Source organism: Herpailurus yagouaroundi, unplaced genomic scaffold (assembly GCF_014898765.1).
Source record: "Herpailurus yagouaroundi ecotype Mexico unplaced genomic scaffold, PumYag 77, whole genome shotgun sequence".
Taxonomy (NCBI): Eukaryota; Metazoa; Chordata; class Mammalia; order Carnivora; family Felidae; genus Herpailurus; species Herpailurus yagouaroundi.
The window spans coordinates 45812699-45829317 of NW_024412388.1; the positions used below are offsets into that span (position 1 = coordinate 45812699).

General features: G+C 42.5%; 1 protein-coding gene across 3 annotated transcripts in view; it reads right to left on the bottom strand.

Moving 5' to 3' along the window:
• Window positions 1–13799: 13799 nt before the first annotated feature.
• The window catches only part of PLPP3 (phospholipid phosphatase 3), a 74889-nt gene continuing 72069 nt past the window's right edge, over window positions 13800–16619 (bottom strand). For all 3 annotated transcript variants that reach the window (XM_040470371.1, XM_040470369.1, XM_040470370.1), the window contains one exon: window positions 13800–15752. In XM_040470371.1, the coding sequence (XP_040326305.1) occupies window positions 15627–15752 (126 nt within the window). In that variant the 3' untranslated portion in view covers window positions 13800–15626. The remainder of the gene's footprint in view (window positions 15753–16619) is intronic.

A 16619-nucleotide genomic window follows, 5' to 3' on the forward strand; every position in this document is an offset into this window, starting at 1 on the left:
GTTTGTGAGTTCGAGCCTGGCACTGGGCTCTTTGCTGTCAGTGCGGAGCCTGCTTGGGATTCTCTGTCCCCCCTCTCTCACTGCCCCTCCCCCATGTATGCTCTCTCACGCTCTCTCTCTCTCTCAAAATAAATAAACATAAGAAAAAATAATAAAATAAAAAAACTTGGGTTCTACTCATGGGACCTAGTCTCTGCTGACAGTGTGAGCTTCCCCAAGTTACACAACCTCTCTGAGCCTTAGCTTCCCCTTTCCCCTTTCATGGGGTCCACAAAATCTGGAGCAGGAGGAGCTCTCACTGGGAACACAGACTTTTCTGAGTTCTTTAACTTCTCAGGAGACCAGAATAACACAGATCCAGATACGGCTGCATCACCAGCCACACAATGAGTTTTTATTTTATTTTTTTAACTTTTAAATATAGTAAGATAGGCATAGTATAAAGTTTATCATCTTAACCATTTTTAAGGGTACAGTTTAATAGTGTTAAGTGTATTCACATTGTTGTACAACTAATTGCCAGAAGTTTTTCATCTTACAAAATTGAAAGTCTATATCCATTAAACAATTTTCTATTCTTTCCTCCCCCAGTCTCCGGCAACTGCCATTCTACTTTCTGTTTCTATTACTTTCACTATTCTATATACTCCGATAAGGGTGATCATCTCTTATATGTCCTTGTGATTGGTTTATTTCATTTAGCACAATTTCCTCAAGGTTCATCCATTTGTAGCATTTGTCAGAATTTCCTTCCTTGTTAAGACTGAATAACATTCCACTGTAGGTATATACCAACTCTGAATTTTATTTCACACTGAGATGGGATTTTTTTTTTTTAATTCAAAAGATGCTATGTTTCTGCATACACATTTGTATACGACCTACCAGACAGATGTAAGGTTCACGGTCTACTGTAGACTTCAAAGTTGACCCATTCTCCTGTCCTATTTATTATTCCATCAATCAAAGCTGTGGGTCAGAATATCAAGTTAACACCACAATCCCAGTGTTCCAGTTTGGAGCCCTGAGACTACCTAGTTCCATTCTCCAAGCATACAACACATCTCCAGATCGGTCCTCACACCAACTCAAACCTCTGCTCACCTTTATTCACTCTCTTATGATAGCTCTGTAGAGGTCTGTATCTCTCATGAGATTGTATACCTGTCTGCAAATAAGAAGCAAATATTTGATTCTGCATCCCCAGCACTTTAACAAGGTATTTGGCACATGGAAATGTTCAATAGTTGTTTTTTAATGTTTACTCCTAAAGTTGGAACATCCCTTATTTGCTTGTTCCAAATTATTCAAATAGTTCAAAATTTGAATGCAAAATAATTCAAAAATTACTGCTTGCCTTCTCTGAGCCAGGCTCTGTTCTAGGAGATGGACTATCACAAAGAACAAGACAGACTTGATCCATACTCTCATGGCACATTCTGGTAGGAGTGTGGGAGAACCAACAATCAGTAAAATTCCAGGCCCTGATTAGAAGAGGGTATTGGAGTAGCAAGGGCCTGGGTTTATACTGACTTATACTGGGGGGGATCATGGAAGTCCTCTCTGCAAAACTATTAAAGAGAGACCTACATGCCAAGAAGGAGCCAAGCAGGGGAAGAACAAAAAGAAGGGCATTCCAGGCAGAAGGAACGGAGAGTACAGAGGTCCTGAAGCAGGAAAGTTACACTGATGCAGGTTAAAGTCATATTACTTCTATTCTAGAGATACGACAACTAAATCTAAGAGAGAGTGATTTGCCCACCTCTCACAGAAGTGGCAGCTAGGTTGGGAGTTGACTGCAGCCAGAAAGTAGTCATATGTAGGGGGTTTGCAGACGCTTACCAAAGCGGTTCAATTCCCTACACTATGAAAAAGAAGTAGCCTGACTGACTGTGATCCCCAATAAGTACGCTTCACATTCTACATTCTCCCACTGGACCATTTGTCTCATCCACCTCTACTGGCTTTCTCCACCTCCGCCAGTTGTTGACTCCAAAAAGCCTACTAACCCCCAACTGGAATGCAAGCACTATTTTGTTTTGTACATTCCTACATGCCGAGAGCTAAAACACTGTGTGGCATGTAGTAGATACTCAATAAATATTTGTTGAATGAATGGATAACTGGACCGCAAACCTATTTTTCTGTTATTCACTGGAGGTGTTCACCTCGACCTCCCACAAACACCTGAAGTTCAGCACATGCAAAGCAGACCTCCTCGTCTCTACTACTCTGTCCCCCAAATTGCCCTTTCCCTGTCTTGTGTCTCTCTCTGAGATCAGTACACACTCCACCTGATTGCCCAAGTAAGAAACCAGATTTCTTCTTGATGATTTCACCCATATCTAACAGAAAATGAGATCTTCTCAGTGCTGACTCTTGATATTTCTATAATCTGCCCCTGCTTCTCTATATGCCTTCTGCTTATGCCTTGGCTAAAAATCTTATCCTTCTCTCCTGGATTAGTATAATAGTCAATCAGTTGTCTCATTTTTTTCTTACTGCCCTACATAAGCCTCTATTCTGTACATGCCTATAAGAGTGATAATTCAAAAAAATGTTTTCAAATTGTAAAAGCTATATATCCATTCTAAAGATTTGGAAAGCACAGAAAAAAATTTGAAAAGCAGAAAAGAAATCACCAATAATCCCTCCACACAGAGATAAGCACAGTTATTTATTTATTCGGGTGTAGGTCTTCCCTTTCTTCCTCTCTTTCTTTCTCTCTTTCTTTTAAAACAAGACCAGGGGCACCTGAGTGGCTCAGTCGGTTAATCGTCTGACTCTTGACTTCAGCTAAGGTCATGATCTTGAGATTGGTGGGATTGAGCCCTACATCAGGCGCTGTGGATTCTCTCGCTGTTTCTGTCCCTCCCCTGTTTGTGCTCTTTCTCTCTCTCTCTCTCAAAATAAATAAACTTTAAAAATAAATCAATAAATAAACCAAACCCGGAACCATTGTATTTAAACTTTGAATTCTGCTTTTTGCATTGACATTTTATTATGAATGCCTGCTATACCTTTAAATGTTGTCGAATGGGGGCGCCTGGGTGGCACAGTCGGTTGAGTGTCCGACTTCAGCCAGGTCACGATCTCGCGGTCCGTGAGTTCGAGCCCCGCGTCGGGCTCTGGGCTGATGGCTCAGAGCCTGGAGCCTGTTTCCGATTCTGTGTCTCCCTCTCTCTCTGCCCCTCCCCCGTTCATGCTCTGTCTCTCTCTGTCCCAAAAATAAATAAACGTTAAAAAAAAAAAAAATTTAAATGTTGTCGAATGTATTTGATTTAAAATATTCTATCATTTGGATGTATCATAATGCATTTACTCATTTTCCAATTATTTAACATTTAGATTATTTATAATTTCATTATTATAAAACAGTCTTTGATATGCATTCTCGCACATAAATTTTTGTCTTTATCTCTGATTATTTCCTTATTATAAATTCCTAGAAGTAAAATTATTAGATCAAATTATATGAAAGTGCTTAAGGCACTTGACACTTTTATCAAGTTGCCTCAGCATAATTTTTTTTTCTTTCTTTCTTTCTTTTCTTTTTTTTTTTTTTTTTGCCTTAGAGTAAATTTTTTTAAATGCAAATCAGTTGGCTACGCATTTGACTCTTTATTTTGGCTCAGGTCATGATCTCATGGTTCATGAGCTTGAGCCCCACATCAGGCTCTCTGCACTGACAGCAAGGAGCCTGCGTAGAATTCTCTCTCCCTCTCTCTCTGCCCCTACCCAACTTATGCTCTCTCTCTCTCTCTCTCAAAATAAATAAATAAACTTAAAAAGTTTTTTTAATGAATAAATAATGCAAATCTAATCACCTTCTTTTCTTAAGTGTTTTTAAAAGATTTTAAGTAATCTCTACACCCAGTGTGGGGGCATGAACTCACAACCTGAGATCAAGAGTCCCATGCTGCACCAACTGAGCCAGCCAGGTGCCCCACATTATTCTTTTTTTTAAATCTCTAAACATGGAGTGCAGAAAATGGTTCAGACTTTTTAGGTAGGTATACAGGACTGCATGATTTGACCTCTGTCTCTCTGACTTCAGCTTCCACTTGTTCTGTGAGTGAACACTTCGTTTCAACCATATCAAACTATATAACAGTTCATTACATGTGTCACATCTCTGGACAAGGCTGTGTTCCTCGTCTAGAACACCACTAGAACACTTTTATTCTAGCCAATCTTGCATGTTGCTTCAAAGTTTAGCTTTAAGCATCATCTGTATGTGATATAATAAAATATCTTCCACTTGTGGCGCCTGGCTGACTCAGTTGGAAGAGTGTGCCACTCTTTTAATTTTTAACGTTTATTTATTATTGAGAGACACAGAGAGAGAGAGCATGAGCAGGGGAGGGGCAGAGAGAGGAGGAGACACAGAATCTGAAACAGGCTCCAGGCTCTGAGCTGTTAGCACAGAACCCGAAGCGGGGCTCGAACCCACAAACCGCGAGATCATGACCTGAGCCGAAGTCAGATGCTTAACCGACTGAGCCACCCAGGCGCCCCGAGTGTGCCACTCTTGATCTCAGGGTGGTGAGTTCAAGCCCTACGCTGGGTATAGAAATTACTAAAAACAAAATAAAAAAATAAAATATCTTCCACTTAAATGCTTGCAGTGAGTCAGACCTTCTGCTAAAAACTCATGTCATTTGCTCATCAGACCATTTCACACAAGTACGTTATCTTCAGTATCCAACTGAAGAAATGGAGTCTCCATTAGTAAGTGGTTTCTACTGTTAAGTGGCAGAATGGAGGCTTAAACTGCTTCCAAGCCCACATTCTTTATCACTGTGTGTGATTTCCTGCCTCTCTGGGCTTCTTGCCATTTAGATTCATCTTCTCTGTGTTTCCATAGTATCCTGGGCTTACCTCTGTCTCTCTGTCCATAAATCAATCTCCCTCCCTAGACTGTAAATTCCTTGAGGGCAGGAGCTATGTCTAAGTCACAGTATAGGAGCTCTTCATTGAATGAATGGAGAATGAATAAACAAATACTGGTATTACTCTTATAAATCTGACCTCGGTTTTCCTTAATTTCCTTTGCTGTCACTGATGATGACTTTATGAGCTTGTCTCCTTGGGGGATCACCACTCATTTCCTCTGATGTCTTGATTCATGCTGGGGTCCTCCAACAGAGCAGAGGTGACATCATGGTCATGGAACTCCTCTGCCAATAAAGGTGGACCCCTAGACAGCGTCCCATGAATCAAGCAGAAAGAGAAAGATGTCGAAGGGCAGTGCTGGTAGAAAGTTTCTGTTTGCCCACACATGCCAGAGTAATGAGAGGAAAAGAAACACAGAAGTAGAAGGCAGAGGCTTAATGGGATGGAAAGAGGCCCCAGTGTGCAGCAGGAACTAGCCTCAAAGGATTAAAAAGAAAATGAAAAATGAAAACTTGGCACATAAGCTTCAATTGGCATTAAAGAGATCGGGTCCGTAGGAACCATTGTCCACCGAGGCTGTCCCATTGATGTCAAAACTCATTCTTCCCCCTCCTCCCAACACCCTAAGTGTAAGAGCAGTGTAGTATTTGCTTAGGTAGAATGGATTGCACCCCCCATTAGAGGCACCTTCCATAGGGAGAGTTTCTAGCTGAGGGTTGCTTGGACCACATATGCCACAGTTTGGTCACCAAAGTGGCAATTATCCTTTATTTCCCCTCTCCACTGTCACCGCAAACATCACAGCATCTCCACAAATGCCACCTAACGGTTTGTGTCTCCCACTCAGAAGCAGAGTGAACATGGACATGCATATATTTGGATGCACACACTCACATTTGCATGCATATCCAGAGATACAAATCACGCATCTGCAAATACATATACATACTTGCGCATACAATCCCACCCCCCTCCCCCACACATGCAACTTTCACATATAAACTGAAAGAGGGACTCTCTAGTCATCTATTCCATCAAAAACTATTTATGGAGTTCCTACTCTGTGCCAACCCCTGAGCTCCATCTTAAGGAAAAAATGAAGGATGAGACATTATCATTGCCCTCAAAAAGTTCTCAGTCAGTAAGTGAGATAGGGAGACATATGGTCAACTGCAGAACAAAAGGGCAGTTGGAAGGCCAGCAAAGCCATCCAACCCAACCTCTGGACCCAGAGTTTTTCCAGAGAGGGTGGAGGCAGATCCGATCCTCAAGGACGACTGGCTACAGATACAAAAGCAAAGCAGTATGAGTTTAGAAGGATTGCAAGCAGTTCAGCATGGCTGGATTTTAGGGGGCAAGGGGGAAAAGTAAGTACATTGGGAAAATATAGGGGTAGAGGGATAGGCAAGTCCCAGATCATGAAAGTTATATTCCACGCTGAAATTCCAAATCTCCCAACATGGCAGACTTCACTAATGTAGAACTTCCTCTCCCAGAAAAACACATAGAAATACTGAACACAATATACTGCCTCCCTCCACTGAATAAAGTATAACAATTCCATGCCCCCATTAATCCATGGACCAGATGAGTAGAAGTTCCCTATATCTGAAATGAAAGAGAAGTACAAGAGCAACGTAAGACCTTGAGGCTAAAGTTGATGTTGGAGAGGCGGCCATCAAATCACACAGTCCTATACCTCTGAAGAGTCTCAACTCTTTCCTGAAATCCCTCTTTACAAAGTTTGAAAAGATGGGGCACCTGGGTGGCTCAGTCGGTTAAGCATCCGACTGAAGCTCAGATCATGACTTCATGGTTCCTGGGTTCGAGCCCCACGTCAGGCTCTGTGCTGACAGCTCACAGCCTGGAGCCTGCTTCCGATTCTGTGTCTCCCTCTCTCTCTGCCCCTCCCCTGCTTGCTCTCTCTCTCTCTCTCTCTCTCAAAAATAAATAAAAACATTAAAAAAAAATAAAGTTTAAAAAGAGAATAGCATATTAGATTTGCATTGCCCAAGGCCTCTGAAATCCCTGGGACTCCCTCCTGGCAGGAGCAAACACAGAACTACTTTTTAAAGACCAGGGCACATGGCACTCCTACATTAAACATAAGCCCTGCCACAGATAAGCTCAGAATGAAAACATTATAAACCACACAAGTTCAACCTATTTAGTATCCAAAATGAAAACTAAAATGCAAAGGGATTTTACTTATTCATACCTATTAGATCATTAAAATGTTAAAGTCCGACAATTGTTGAAGATGGAAATCAATTGGAAATCTGTGCTGCTAATAATAGTTTGAGTGTGATACAACTACTTCTGAGAGTATTTTGACAATGTCTGTTAAAGAAGGGATATATATATATATTCTATCCAGTGATTCCATGTCTGTGGATCTCGTGACTAAAACACAGACAAGGAGAGAGACATAAGGGTGTCCATTGCTGCACTGTGTATAATAGTCAAAAACTGCAAACATCTTGAATGTCTTTCAACACTATAATGGATTCATGAGGAATGGTTTACTCATACAGTGCTGCTGCAGAGTGGCTAAGATGAACATTCTAGATCTGTGTTGCATCATGTATAAATTGCAAAAACACAGTGCTGACTAGTTAGAGCAGATTATAAAAATACATACTATTTTGATAATTTTTACATATATGTATATTTAAAGCTCGTAAAATAGTTCTACACATTATTCACGAAAGCATCCATGTATTATTGTTCAACCACGAAGATCTGATTTGAAAGGACTAGAAGTCAGGATAATGGTTACCTCTGGGACAGACTGTATGGAAGAGAGGGGCCGAGCTTAAATTGTATCTTAATGGTTCATTTTTTAAATTATAACACTATTTGATCTGGAACAAATGGGGCAAAATGCAAATTTGTTATACCTGAGGGGTTGGCATACGGTTCTCACGTTACTCTCTGTATTGTATTACATTTTTAAAATAAATTGAAATTTTCAAATAAGAATAAATGCCATGCAAAGATTTTATTCCCTGAGCGGAGAATGACACGGTTAGTTTTGTGCTTTGGAAAGCTCCCTCTGGCCCTTGTGTGGAAGGATTGTTATGATAATGTAGATGGAGGCAGGGCTCTTGCAGTAGACTAAGAAAGACATAATGAGGCCTGGCCTAAGTTCATGGCCAGGGAGTGAAACGAAGGGATGAGTTTGAAAGTAATTTACAAAGTAAAATTGCCTATATACTATCAGCCTTTTCCTTTGTCCTTTGGTCTTTTTTTTTTTTTTTTTTTTTTTTTTTTTACAAACTCCTTTTTTCCCGTTTCAACTGAAGTATGTCATGGCAAAGACTAATGAATAAATCATAAGCATACTGCTTAATAAGTTTTCACAAACTGACCACCACCTAGGTCAAATCCTCTCCCAGCCAGTATACTCCCAAATGTAATCACAAATCTGACTTCTGTCACCGAAGATGAGTTTATTCTGTCTTTTTTTTTTTTTTAATATTGAGTTGAATTTATTAAAATAACGAAGGCATTTAGTGACCACGTATTATGAGAGTCTACATCCAGATGGTTCCAGAGCTGATCCATCCAGGGCATCGGGTCAACGGCCCTGTGAGGTTCTGGCCCTTTCCTTATGGCTGGCAAGGTGGCTGCCATAACCCCAAACATCATACCCTCACAGGACAATGCCGAAGGAAGGAAGCAGCCATAACCAAGCTAATGAGACACCTCCTCAAATGCTTTCCTGTTTTCTCAAATACATAGAATATTAGCAGCTGCAAGGAGGCTCAGAAAGCCAGTGACCCTCTTCTTTAGACTCCATGACGGAGGATAGGTTAAGAACAACCTTCTTGGGCCAGGCGCCTTATGATAGTTAAATAATTCCCTTGGTTTCCAACCAGGCCATTTCAATGCTAGGAATCAAGTAGTACAAATATTTATTTTGGTTCAAGAGTCTTTTTCTGTCTGACGTATAATCATTACCCTGGAATTTTCTGTTCTTATTGAGCTCCTTGAACTATTTTTGTTAGTTTGGTTTTATTTTTTGTTGTTGTTTCCCACTTTTGAGTTATAATACGCATACAGCACTGTGTCAGTTTAAGGTATATAGCATGACGATTTGACTTACATATATTGTGAAATAGTTACCACAGTAAGCTTAGTTAAGATTTATCATCTCGTAAAGATAGCAAAAAAAAAAAAAAAAAAAGAAAGAAAGAAAGAAAAAGAAAAAGAAAAAAATTTTTTTTCCTTGTGCTGATTTAAGATTTATTCTTTAACACGGGTGCCTGGGTGGCTCAGTTCATCAAGCACCCGACCCTTGATTTTGGCTCAGGTCATGATCTCACAGTCAGGGATTGAGGCCCTCATCGGGCTCTTCACTGGTTGTGGAGCCTGCTAGGGATTCTCTCTCTCTCTCCCTCTCTCTGCCCACCTCCTCAAAATAAATAAACGTTTTTTTAAAAAAAGGATTTATTCTTTAACAACTTTCAAATATGCCACACAGCAGCGTTAACTATAGCCATCATGTTGTACATTACGTCCCCACTACTTATTTATCTTATAAGTGGAGTTTGTACCTTTTGCCACCTTCATCCGATTCCTTCCCCTCCCACCTCCAGCCTCTGGTACCACAAATCTGATCTCCTTCTACGGCTTTGGGTTTTTTGGTTTATTTTTTACATTTCACATATAAGCAAGATCATACTGTATTTATTTTTCTCTGGTTTATTTCACTTAGCCTTAAGCCCTCAAGGTGCATCCATGTTGTTGCAAATGGCCGAATTTCCTCCTTTGCATAGGTGAATAGTGTTCTATTGTATATATATTCCACAACTTCTCCCTCCACTGGTAGACATTTAGGTGGTTTCCATGTCTTGGCTATTGTAAATATTGCTGCAGTGACATGAGGGTGCAGATATCTCTTTGACAAAGTGTTTTTGCTTCCTTCAGATATCGTCCCAGAAGTGGAATTGCCGGATCATATGGTATTTCTATCTTTAATTTTTTGAGGAACCTCCATACTGTTTTCCACGGTGGCTGCACCAGTTTGCAATCCCACCAACAAGCATAAGGGTTCCCTCTCTTCCACATCCTCATCAGTATTTGTTACCTCTTGTCTTTTTTATGCCGTTCTAATAGGTGAGGTGATATATAGGTGAGGTGGCTTTGGTTTGCATTTCCCTGATGATGAGTGATGCTGAGCATCTTTTCATGTACCTGTTGGCCATTCATATATCTTCTTTGGAAAAGTGTCTGTTCGAGTCCTTTGGCCATTTTTTAAAATTAAAATTATTTATTTATGTTGAGGGAGAGAGAGTGAGAGAGAGAGAGAATCCCAAGAAGGCTCCTCACCCTCAGGGCCGAGCCCAACGCGGGGCTCTATCGCACAAACTGTGAGATATGACCTGAGCTGAAATCAAGAGTCAGACACTTAACCGAGCCACCCAGGTGCCCCTCTTTTGGCCATTTTTAAATTGGGTTATTTGGTCTTTTACTATTGAGTTGCATGAGTATTTATATATTTTGAATATTAACCTCTAATCAGATATATGATTGGCAAGTATTTTTTTCCCATTCCATGGTTGTCTTTTCATTTTGTTGATCATTTCTTTTGCTGTGGGCTTTGCCAGTTCTGAACTTCGTACAAATCAACTCACACAGTATGTATTCTGCTGGGCTTGGTTTCACTCACTCTATAGTCTTCTGTGAAATTCACTCATATTATGCATAGTGGGGGGTTGTTAATTTTCATTGTTTAATAGTATTCCTCATGTGGCTATTTAATTATCCACTCAATTGATGAGAATTTGAGTTGTCTCCAGTCTTAGGTAGTGCATCCATGAACATTCTTGTACCTGTCTTTTGATAAGTATGTGGAGATATATATATATATATATATATATATATATATATATATATTTGGTGTATATTTAGGAGGAGAATTTCTGGGGGATAGGGTATGTGTATAACTGGCTTTAGTAGATACTGCCAACGTTCTCCAAAATGGTTGTACCAATTTACCTCCCATTTGCCATGCATGAGTTCCAGTTTTGTTTTGTTTTGAATATTTATTTTTGAGAGAGAGAGAGAGAATATGCAAGCTGAGGAGGGGCAGAGAGAGAGGGAGACACAGAATCTGAAGCAGGCTCCAGGCTGTGAGCTGTCAGCACAGAGCCTGACACAGGGCTCAAACTCACGTACGATGAGATCCTGACCTGAGCTGAAGTAGGACGCATAACCAACTGAGCAACCCAGGCACTCTAAGAAGTCTACTCTTTGCCCAAACCCAGGATCGAACTAGGGACCTTTAGTCTCTTTTTCTTATTCATTATTATCTACAACCTGTTTTGGTGTCAAAAGAAAACTACCAAAGCCTCCCTGTCACTAACATTTTCTCTGATATCTGGCTGGGGCCATTCCTTCCACGTCATTTAGAAAGAGATGTGGAGAATCCAAATGGGACTGTGTGCACTCAAGGGTCTTTGAAACTGCAAAAGGCTGTTAAAGGCATGATTATCATCATTGGAAGGATTCTTGCAGAAGCTAGCATCTTTTTCGGGATTGGATGTTCTAGAAAGGACGCTTACATGAGGTGAGAAGAGGGTCCACATGGAGGGTGTCAGTCTTTCTGATTCATTCCATTTAAGTTCCCAGGACACTTTATACAGGGCCCTCCTCCCCCATCCTACTGCCATAATTATTTACCTACTCATTTGTCTCTTGTCCTAGACCTGCATTTGGCAGACTCTTCATTCGTTCTGTTGGGGTCGGGGAGGGATACAAACAGGCTTTGGCCCAAGGTAGCTCTTAGGGAAACCAGCCTCGGATAGGACATCTCCTTCTGCCTATGCCTCATGGCTTCCTCTCCTTTCTTCATAACAGCTTAATTCGTGATGACATATTTGTGTGATTATTTGATATTTTACATTCTCCTCTAGCCTATAAACTCCTTAAAACAGAGATCCTGTCCCTTTTATCCACTATCCCACCTTACGTGTTTACTAGTGCTCAGTACACTGTAGGGAATTGATACTAGTCAACAAATAATTGAAATGGGTTGGATCTGAATCCCAGAGGTGCCCCATACTATGGCATGGCTCCATCTTCCCTTAAGTCTCCAGGAAATGGGGTTATTTCTTCTTGAGACCAGTTGCGTCTGTCAAGTGCTACTGGAAAGGTGTGATGGAAAGACTAGAGGATTAGCAGTACAGGGGTTTGGTCCCCTGGTCCCCCCTCCTCTAATTTGCCTTCTCCCCCCCACAAGTTATTTTGTCTGTCTGGACCTTTGTTCCTCTGGATTTGAAGGGAAAATCTGGACTCTGACCTTGAGGGTCTCCCTAGCTGCATACTGGGGCCCAAAGGTACATTTCTGCCTGCAGGAAAATGCTGAGAAAGTGCTGAGCTAGTGTCAGGGCCTGAGCAGGCTTATCTAGAAGTGAAGAGCAGACTGATTGGGGGGGGGGGGGCCCCTTTAGTCCCCCATGCCCTGAAACCAAATGAAGTTTTGCCTCCTTGGATTTTCAAAGTGCTTGGAATCCACGGCTTTTTTCCTCCCATTTTCTCTTTTGAACAGGAATGTCTGTAACTGTTATTCTACGCCTGTCCCATCGCTGAATTTGGGGGAGCAGCTGACTTGTGTTATGCATTCACAGTTGGAGAGCAATTATGCCTCAGGATGGACTAAACCCAGAACCCCATCCTTACCTGACTTCGATGATTTAGTTTAGATGATGAGATTTGAGACTCTGGAGTCAAGATTTAGATAAGACTGCGGATTTGAGTTGATGCTGTAATGGGTTGAGACTTTGGGGGAGGTTGGGATCTGGTGAATCTATTTTGCATATGGGCTGGATGTGAATCTTTGAGGCCTAGAGGGTGAACTGTGGTGGGCAGCCTGACCACCCTGCAAGACATCCGTGTGCTAATCCCTGGGTTCTATGCATATACTCTGTGACATGGCAAAGGGGAATTAAGGTAGCAGATGGAATGAAGGTTGCTAATCAGCTGACCTTAACACAGGTAGAGCATCCTGGGTAAGAGAGGTGGGTCCATCTAATCAGCAGGGCCCTAAATGTGGAAGACGTGGCAGAAGTAGAGACCCAGAGACCGCAGAATGGAAAGGACCTGGTCCAGTACTGCTGGCTTTGCAGATGGAGAAAGAGGGCCACAAACCAAGGGATGCAGATGGCCTCTAGAAGCTGGACAAGACCAGGAAACAGCTTCTTCCCCAGAGCCTCCAAAACTGTCGGCAAATCTGTGCCGCTTTAAGCTACTGTGTTCCTGGTAACTTGTTTACAGCAGCAATAGGCAACGGACACAAGTCTTGGCCGGCAATTTACTCTTCCAGGATCTCAGGTCGTTCCATCTTTGGGCTCCTTCGCATTCCTCAGTTCTCAAAGTAACTGCCAGAAGGATCAGCAGTGACAAACAGGCAGACGTGCCTGGCACACAGGTGCTCAACGGGTGTGACATGTACCAGCTCCCCCTCTTCTTCCAGGCTGGGGAGACACCGGGAGAGAAAGCAAGGGCCAAGTGCCATTCTCTGGGGAGCGCCCGCCACCCTCCTTCTTTTGATACGTAAAGAGCTCCCTTAAGGGAACTCCCGAAGCACACCTTATCAGGAGCCCTGCTTCTTATCTGCCTTTGGGGGACCCACTAGCTCCTCCCTCCTTGACAAACCCCTTTCGAATACACAAGCTCTTTAGAGCCTGAGACAGAGCAGAGCCAGAGTCTGGCTGGGCAAACAGGCTTTCAGAGATGAAAGAGCATCTGAGGCAGCTACGGCCACCATATTTCCCACCAGAAGGATCAGGAAGTGGTGCCCCGAGGTGAAGCCAGCCCATTGAAAGAGCTCAGATGGCCTGCGAGCCTCCTCCCTCCTGCCACACACCCGAGACAAACACCCCTCACACATTTCAGGATTCCAGCCCCTTCATTAGTTGGGTTATGAGCTTTTATTTAAAAAGCACATTTAATACAAGTGTAGTTTCGCAGATACAAGTTTTCACTTTGTATTCTACAAAAGTCTTTGAATATTATTCTCTTTACAAAATGGAACCTTACAAAAATACTGACACTTTAATGTTTTTATACAGTTTTCTCTAGTTGCAGTTATTTCTTTCATTGTAAAACAATGTCTACCACAGAACTACGATATTTTAGTTGATATTAAAAAAAAAAAAATTAACTCCATGCTTTTTTAAGCAGCTAATGTAAATAACACAGGTCGAGACAGTTTATAATCATAGTGGATGTAGCTAAAATTGTTTCAGAAATAATATCTTACATAGTTAACTTTTAATGTTTTATACATTATTTATATAATATTTATATATAAAAATCATAGCTTGCTAGAAGTGGAAATGAAAAGGACGGCTTCTGGAGTAAGGATGTACATGTGCTTGATCCATGTGGTTACATTTAGCCCTTTGCAAGGTTTGCACCCGCGATCTGAAAGCATTTCTTCCTTCCTCCTTTCCTCGAAGGTTCAGTAGAAAGGATCCCTGTCTACTGCCCCGCGTGGGACCTTGCTTGGAAGGACACTTACGGAGAGAGGATGAGGAAAAACTCTACGGAGATTTAACCCATGTGTTCTGCCCAGCAGAACCTACCGAGAACTGCCCTAGAGATCAACCCCAAGACAATAGTGCTTTACACAGCTTCGCAAGAGCAGCCCCCGCAGAGACGCTCGTCCGCTCCGAGATCTGGAAGGGCCGCCTCTCAGGCACGAGACCATCTGCTGCTCTGGCTCATTCTGACTCTGAGTAGCCAAAAGGTTGGTGAGTTTTTCATTCTTGCCCATTCGCTCCCACGTCTCTTGTACGTAAGGCTGCTTCCCGCCAGCCGACGGCAGAGCATGCCTTTGCTGGTGTCGGGACCCTCCCGGGAGACCCCGGGGGGCACACAGCAAGGACTTCCAGGGAGAAAGCAGTGACCGAAGCTAACTGTTAGCAAGAGTGTGAAGGTGCCGAGTGACTGGTGAACACAACAGGGGCATCCCGCTGCTGACGTCCCGCATCACCCAATGATGCGGCCAGAGAAGACAAAGGAGGGCCAGCACCCTCGATCGCTTTTGAAATTGTGCTATTTGTGAAACTCACTCATCCACAAAGAGTCTCCTAATCGCTAAAGTGAGGGGCTGTGGCTGCTGGCCTGGGGGCCGGGGGAGGGAGGGAGAAAGGCCTCAGGACTGGGAATCCAGATTCGGGATCGCGTGGCCTGACTTAGCACACCTGCTCTGCCCTTATATTGAACAAAACAAAACCAACCTTCCCGAACCAAAGTCACAGCACAGATCAGAGTGGTGTGGACAGAGAGACACGAGACAGGAGCCCGCCCAATGGCTGTTTTCTTGATTCAGTGCTACTTCTGGCATTGTGTGCTACAATGTGAATTTGATCTTTTCTCACAGGCCTGGGGCTCCTCGGGTCACAAGCGTGACTGGCAGACCCTACTCAAATCATTTTAGTGTCTGTTCCAGAACAAGCCCGTGTTCACTAGAACATGAACACTTAGACCAATTGCACATCCAGGATTTCGGCACTTGGTGTTAGTTTGCTGTTGTTTCCACATAGGTGAATGCTACCTATTTTGGAAGGCCACAAAATAAGACTTTTTTTTTTTTTCCTTTTTAAAATCAGTTGGGCAAAAAGTTTTTCCCTACATTCTACTGTCTGATGAGATTGGAGAGCAGCAAGAGCTTGCTGTCAGCAGTCATTTTATAAAACAGCTCAGGAGGTGGGCAGCACCTACACCATGTTGTGGTGATTGTTCCTGTCAATAATGTCCACAGGCGAAAGGATTTCCTTCCGGAGAGCAGGGGGAGGCAGGGAGAGTGTCGTCTTGGTCTTGAAGAGGTCGGACACAAAGAAAACCTAGAAGCACAAAATCAGACATCGAAATTAATAACTGACATCTGGGGCCTGGGGACAGGCAAAGGGAAGGTCATAGAAGCACAGACTTTGGGAAAAAGGGACCCCCAGACCATAGATCTTTGACTAGGGAAGGATCCTACGGAGATTTTATATATATATATATATATATATATATATATATATATATATATATCAACTTGTGTTATACAGGTAGGGAAACTGAAGCCCAGAGAAGCACAGTGACATGTCCCAGGATGCACAGCCATGGTGGGAGTAGAATTCTGTTCTCTGGACTCTCAGTCCAGTGCTTCCTACCAAAAATGCTACTTCCCTATTTCTCAAGGAAAATGAACAGCAGTGAAAAATAAATTCCTACATAAGGAAGCAAGTCATAATTAGTCATGCTCATTAATCTACGATACTTTCCCTTTCCTCACAAAGAAATCTAGGGTGTAACCACAAGAGATCATCCAACATGAATTCCTATCAGCAGGAGTGGAGAAGGAAGCCGTTGTGACCACGTTTTCCTGAAAGTCCGGATCTCAACAATTTGATGGGGGTGCAGAAGCCAGGGTTTTGTGGCTGAGGGAGTCAGCAGCTAACCCGGAGGAGAGGTCAATGCAATCTCCTATCGCTCCTTCCCAAAGTCCTTCCCATTTGTGAGCACAAGACCCCACCCGGTCTTAACAATCCCTGAGGAACATTTACAGACACCCAACTTGCAAAGGTACGGGGACGGCTGAGGCATAGCTCCCGTCCCAATTAGCTTACGAGGACAGATTCAAGAGCCTGATGAGTTAGTGGAGTAAGAAAAATTTATGCTTTGTATTACAAGGCAAAATAAATACACAGACATCCACTTGAGCC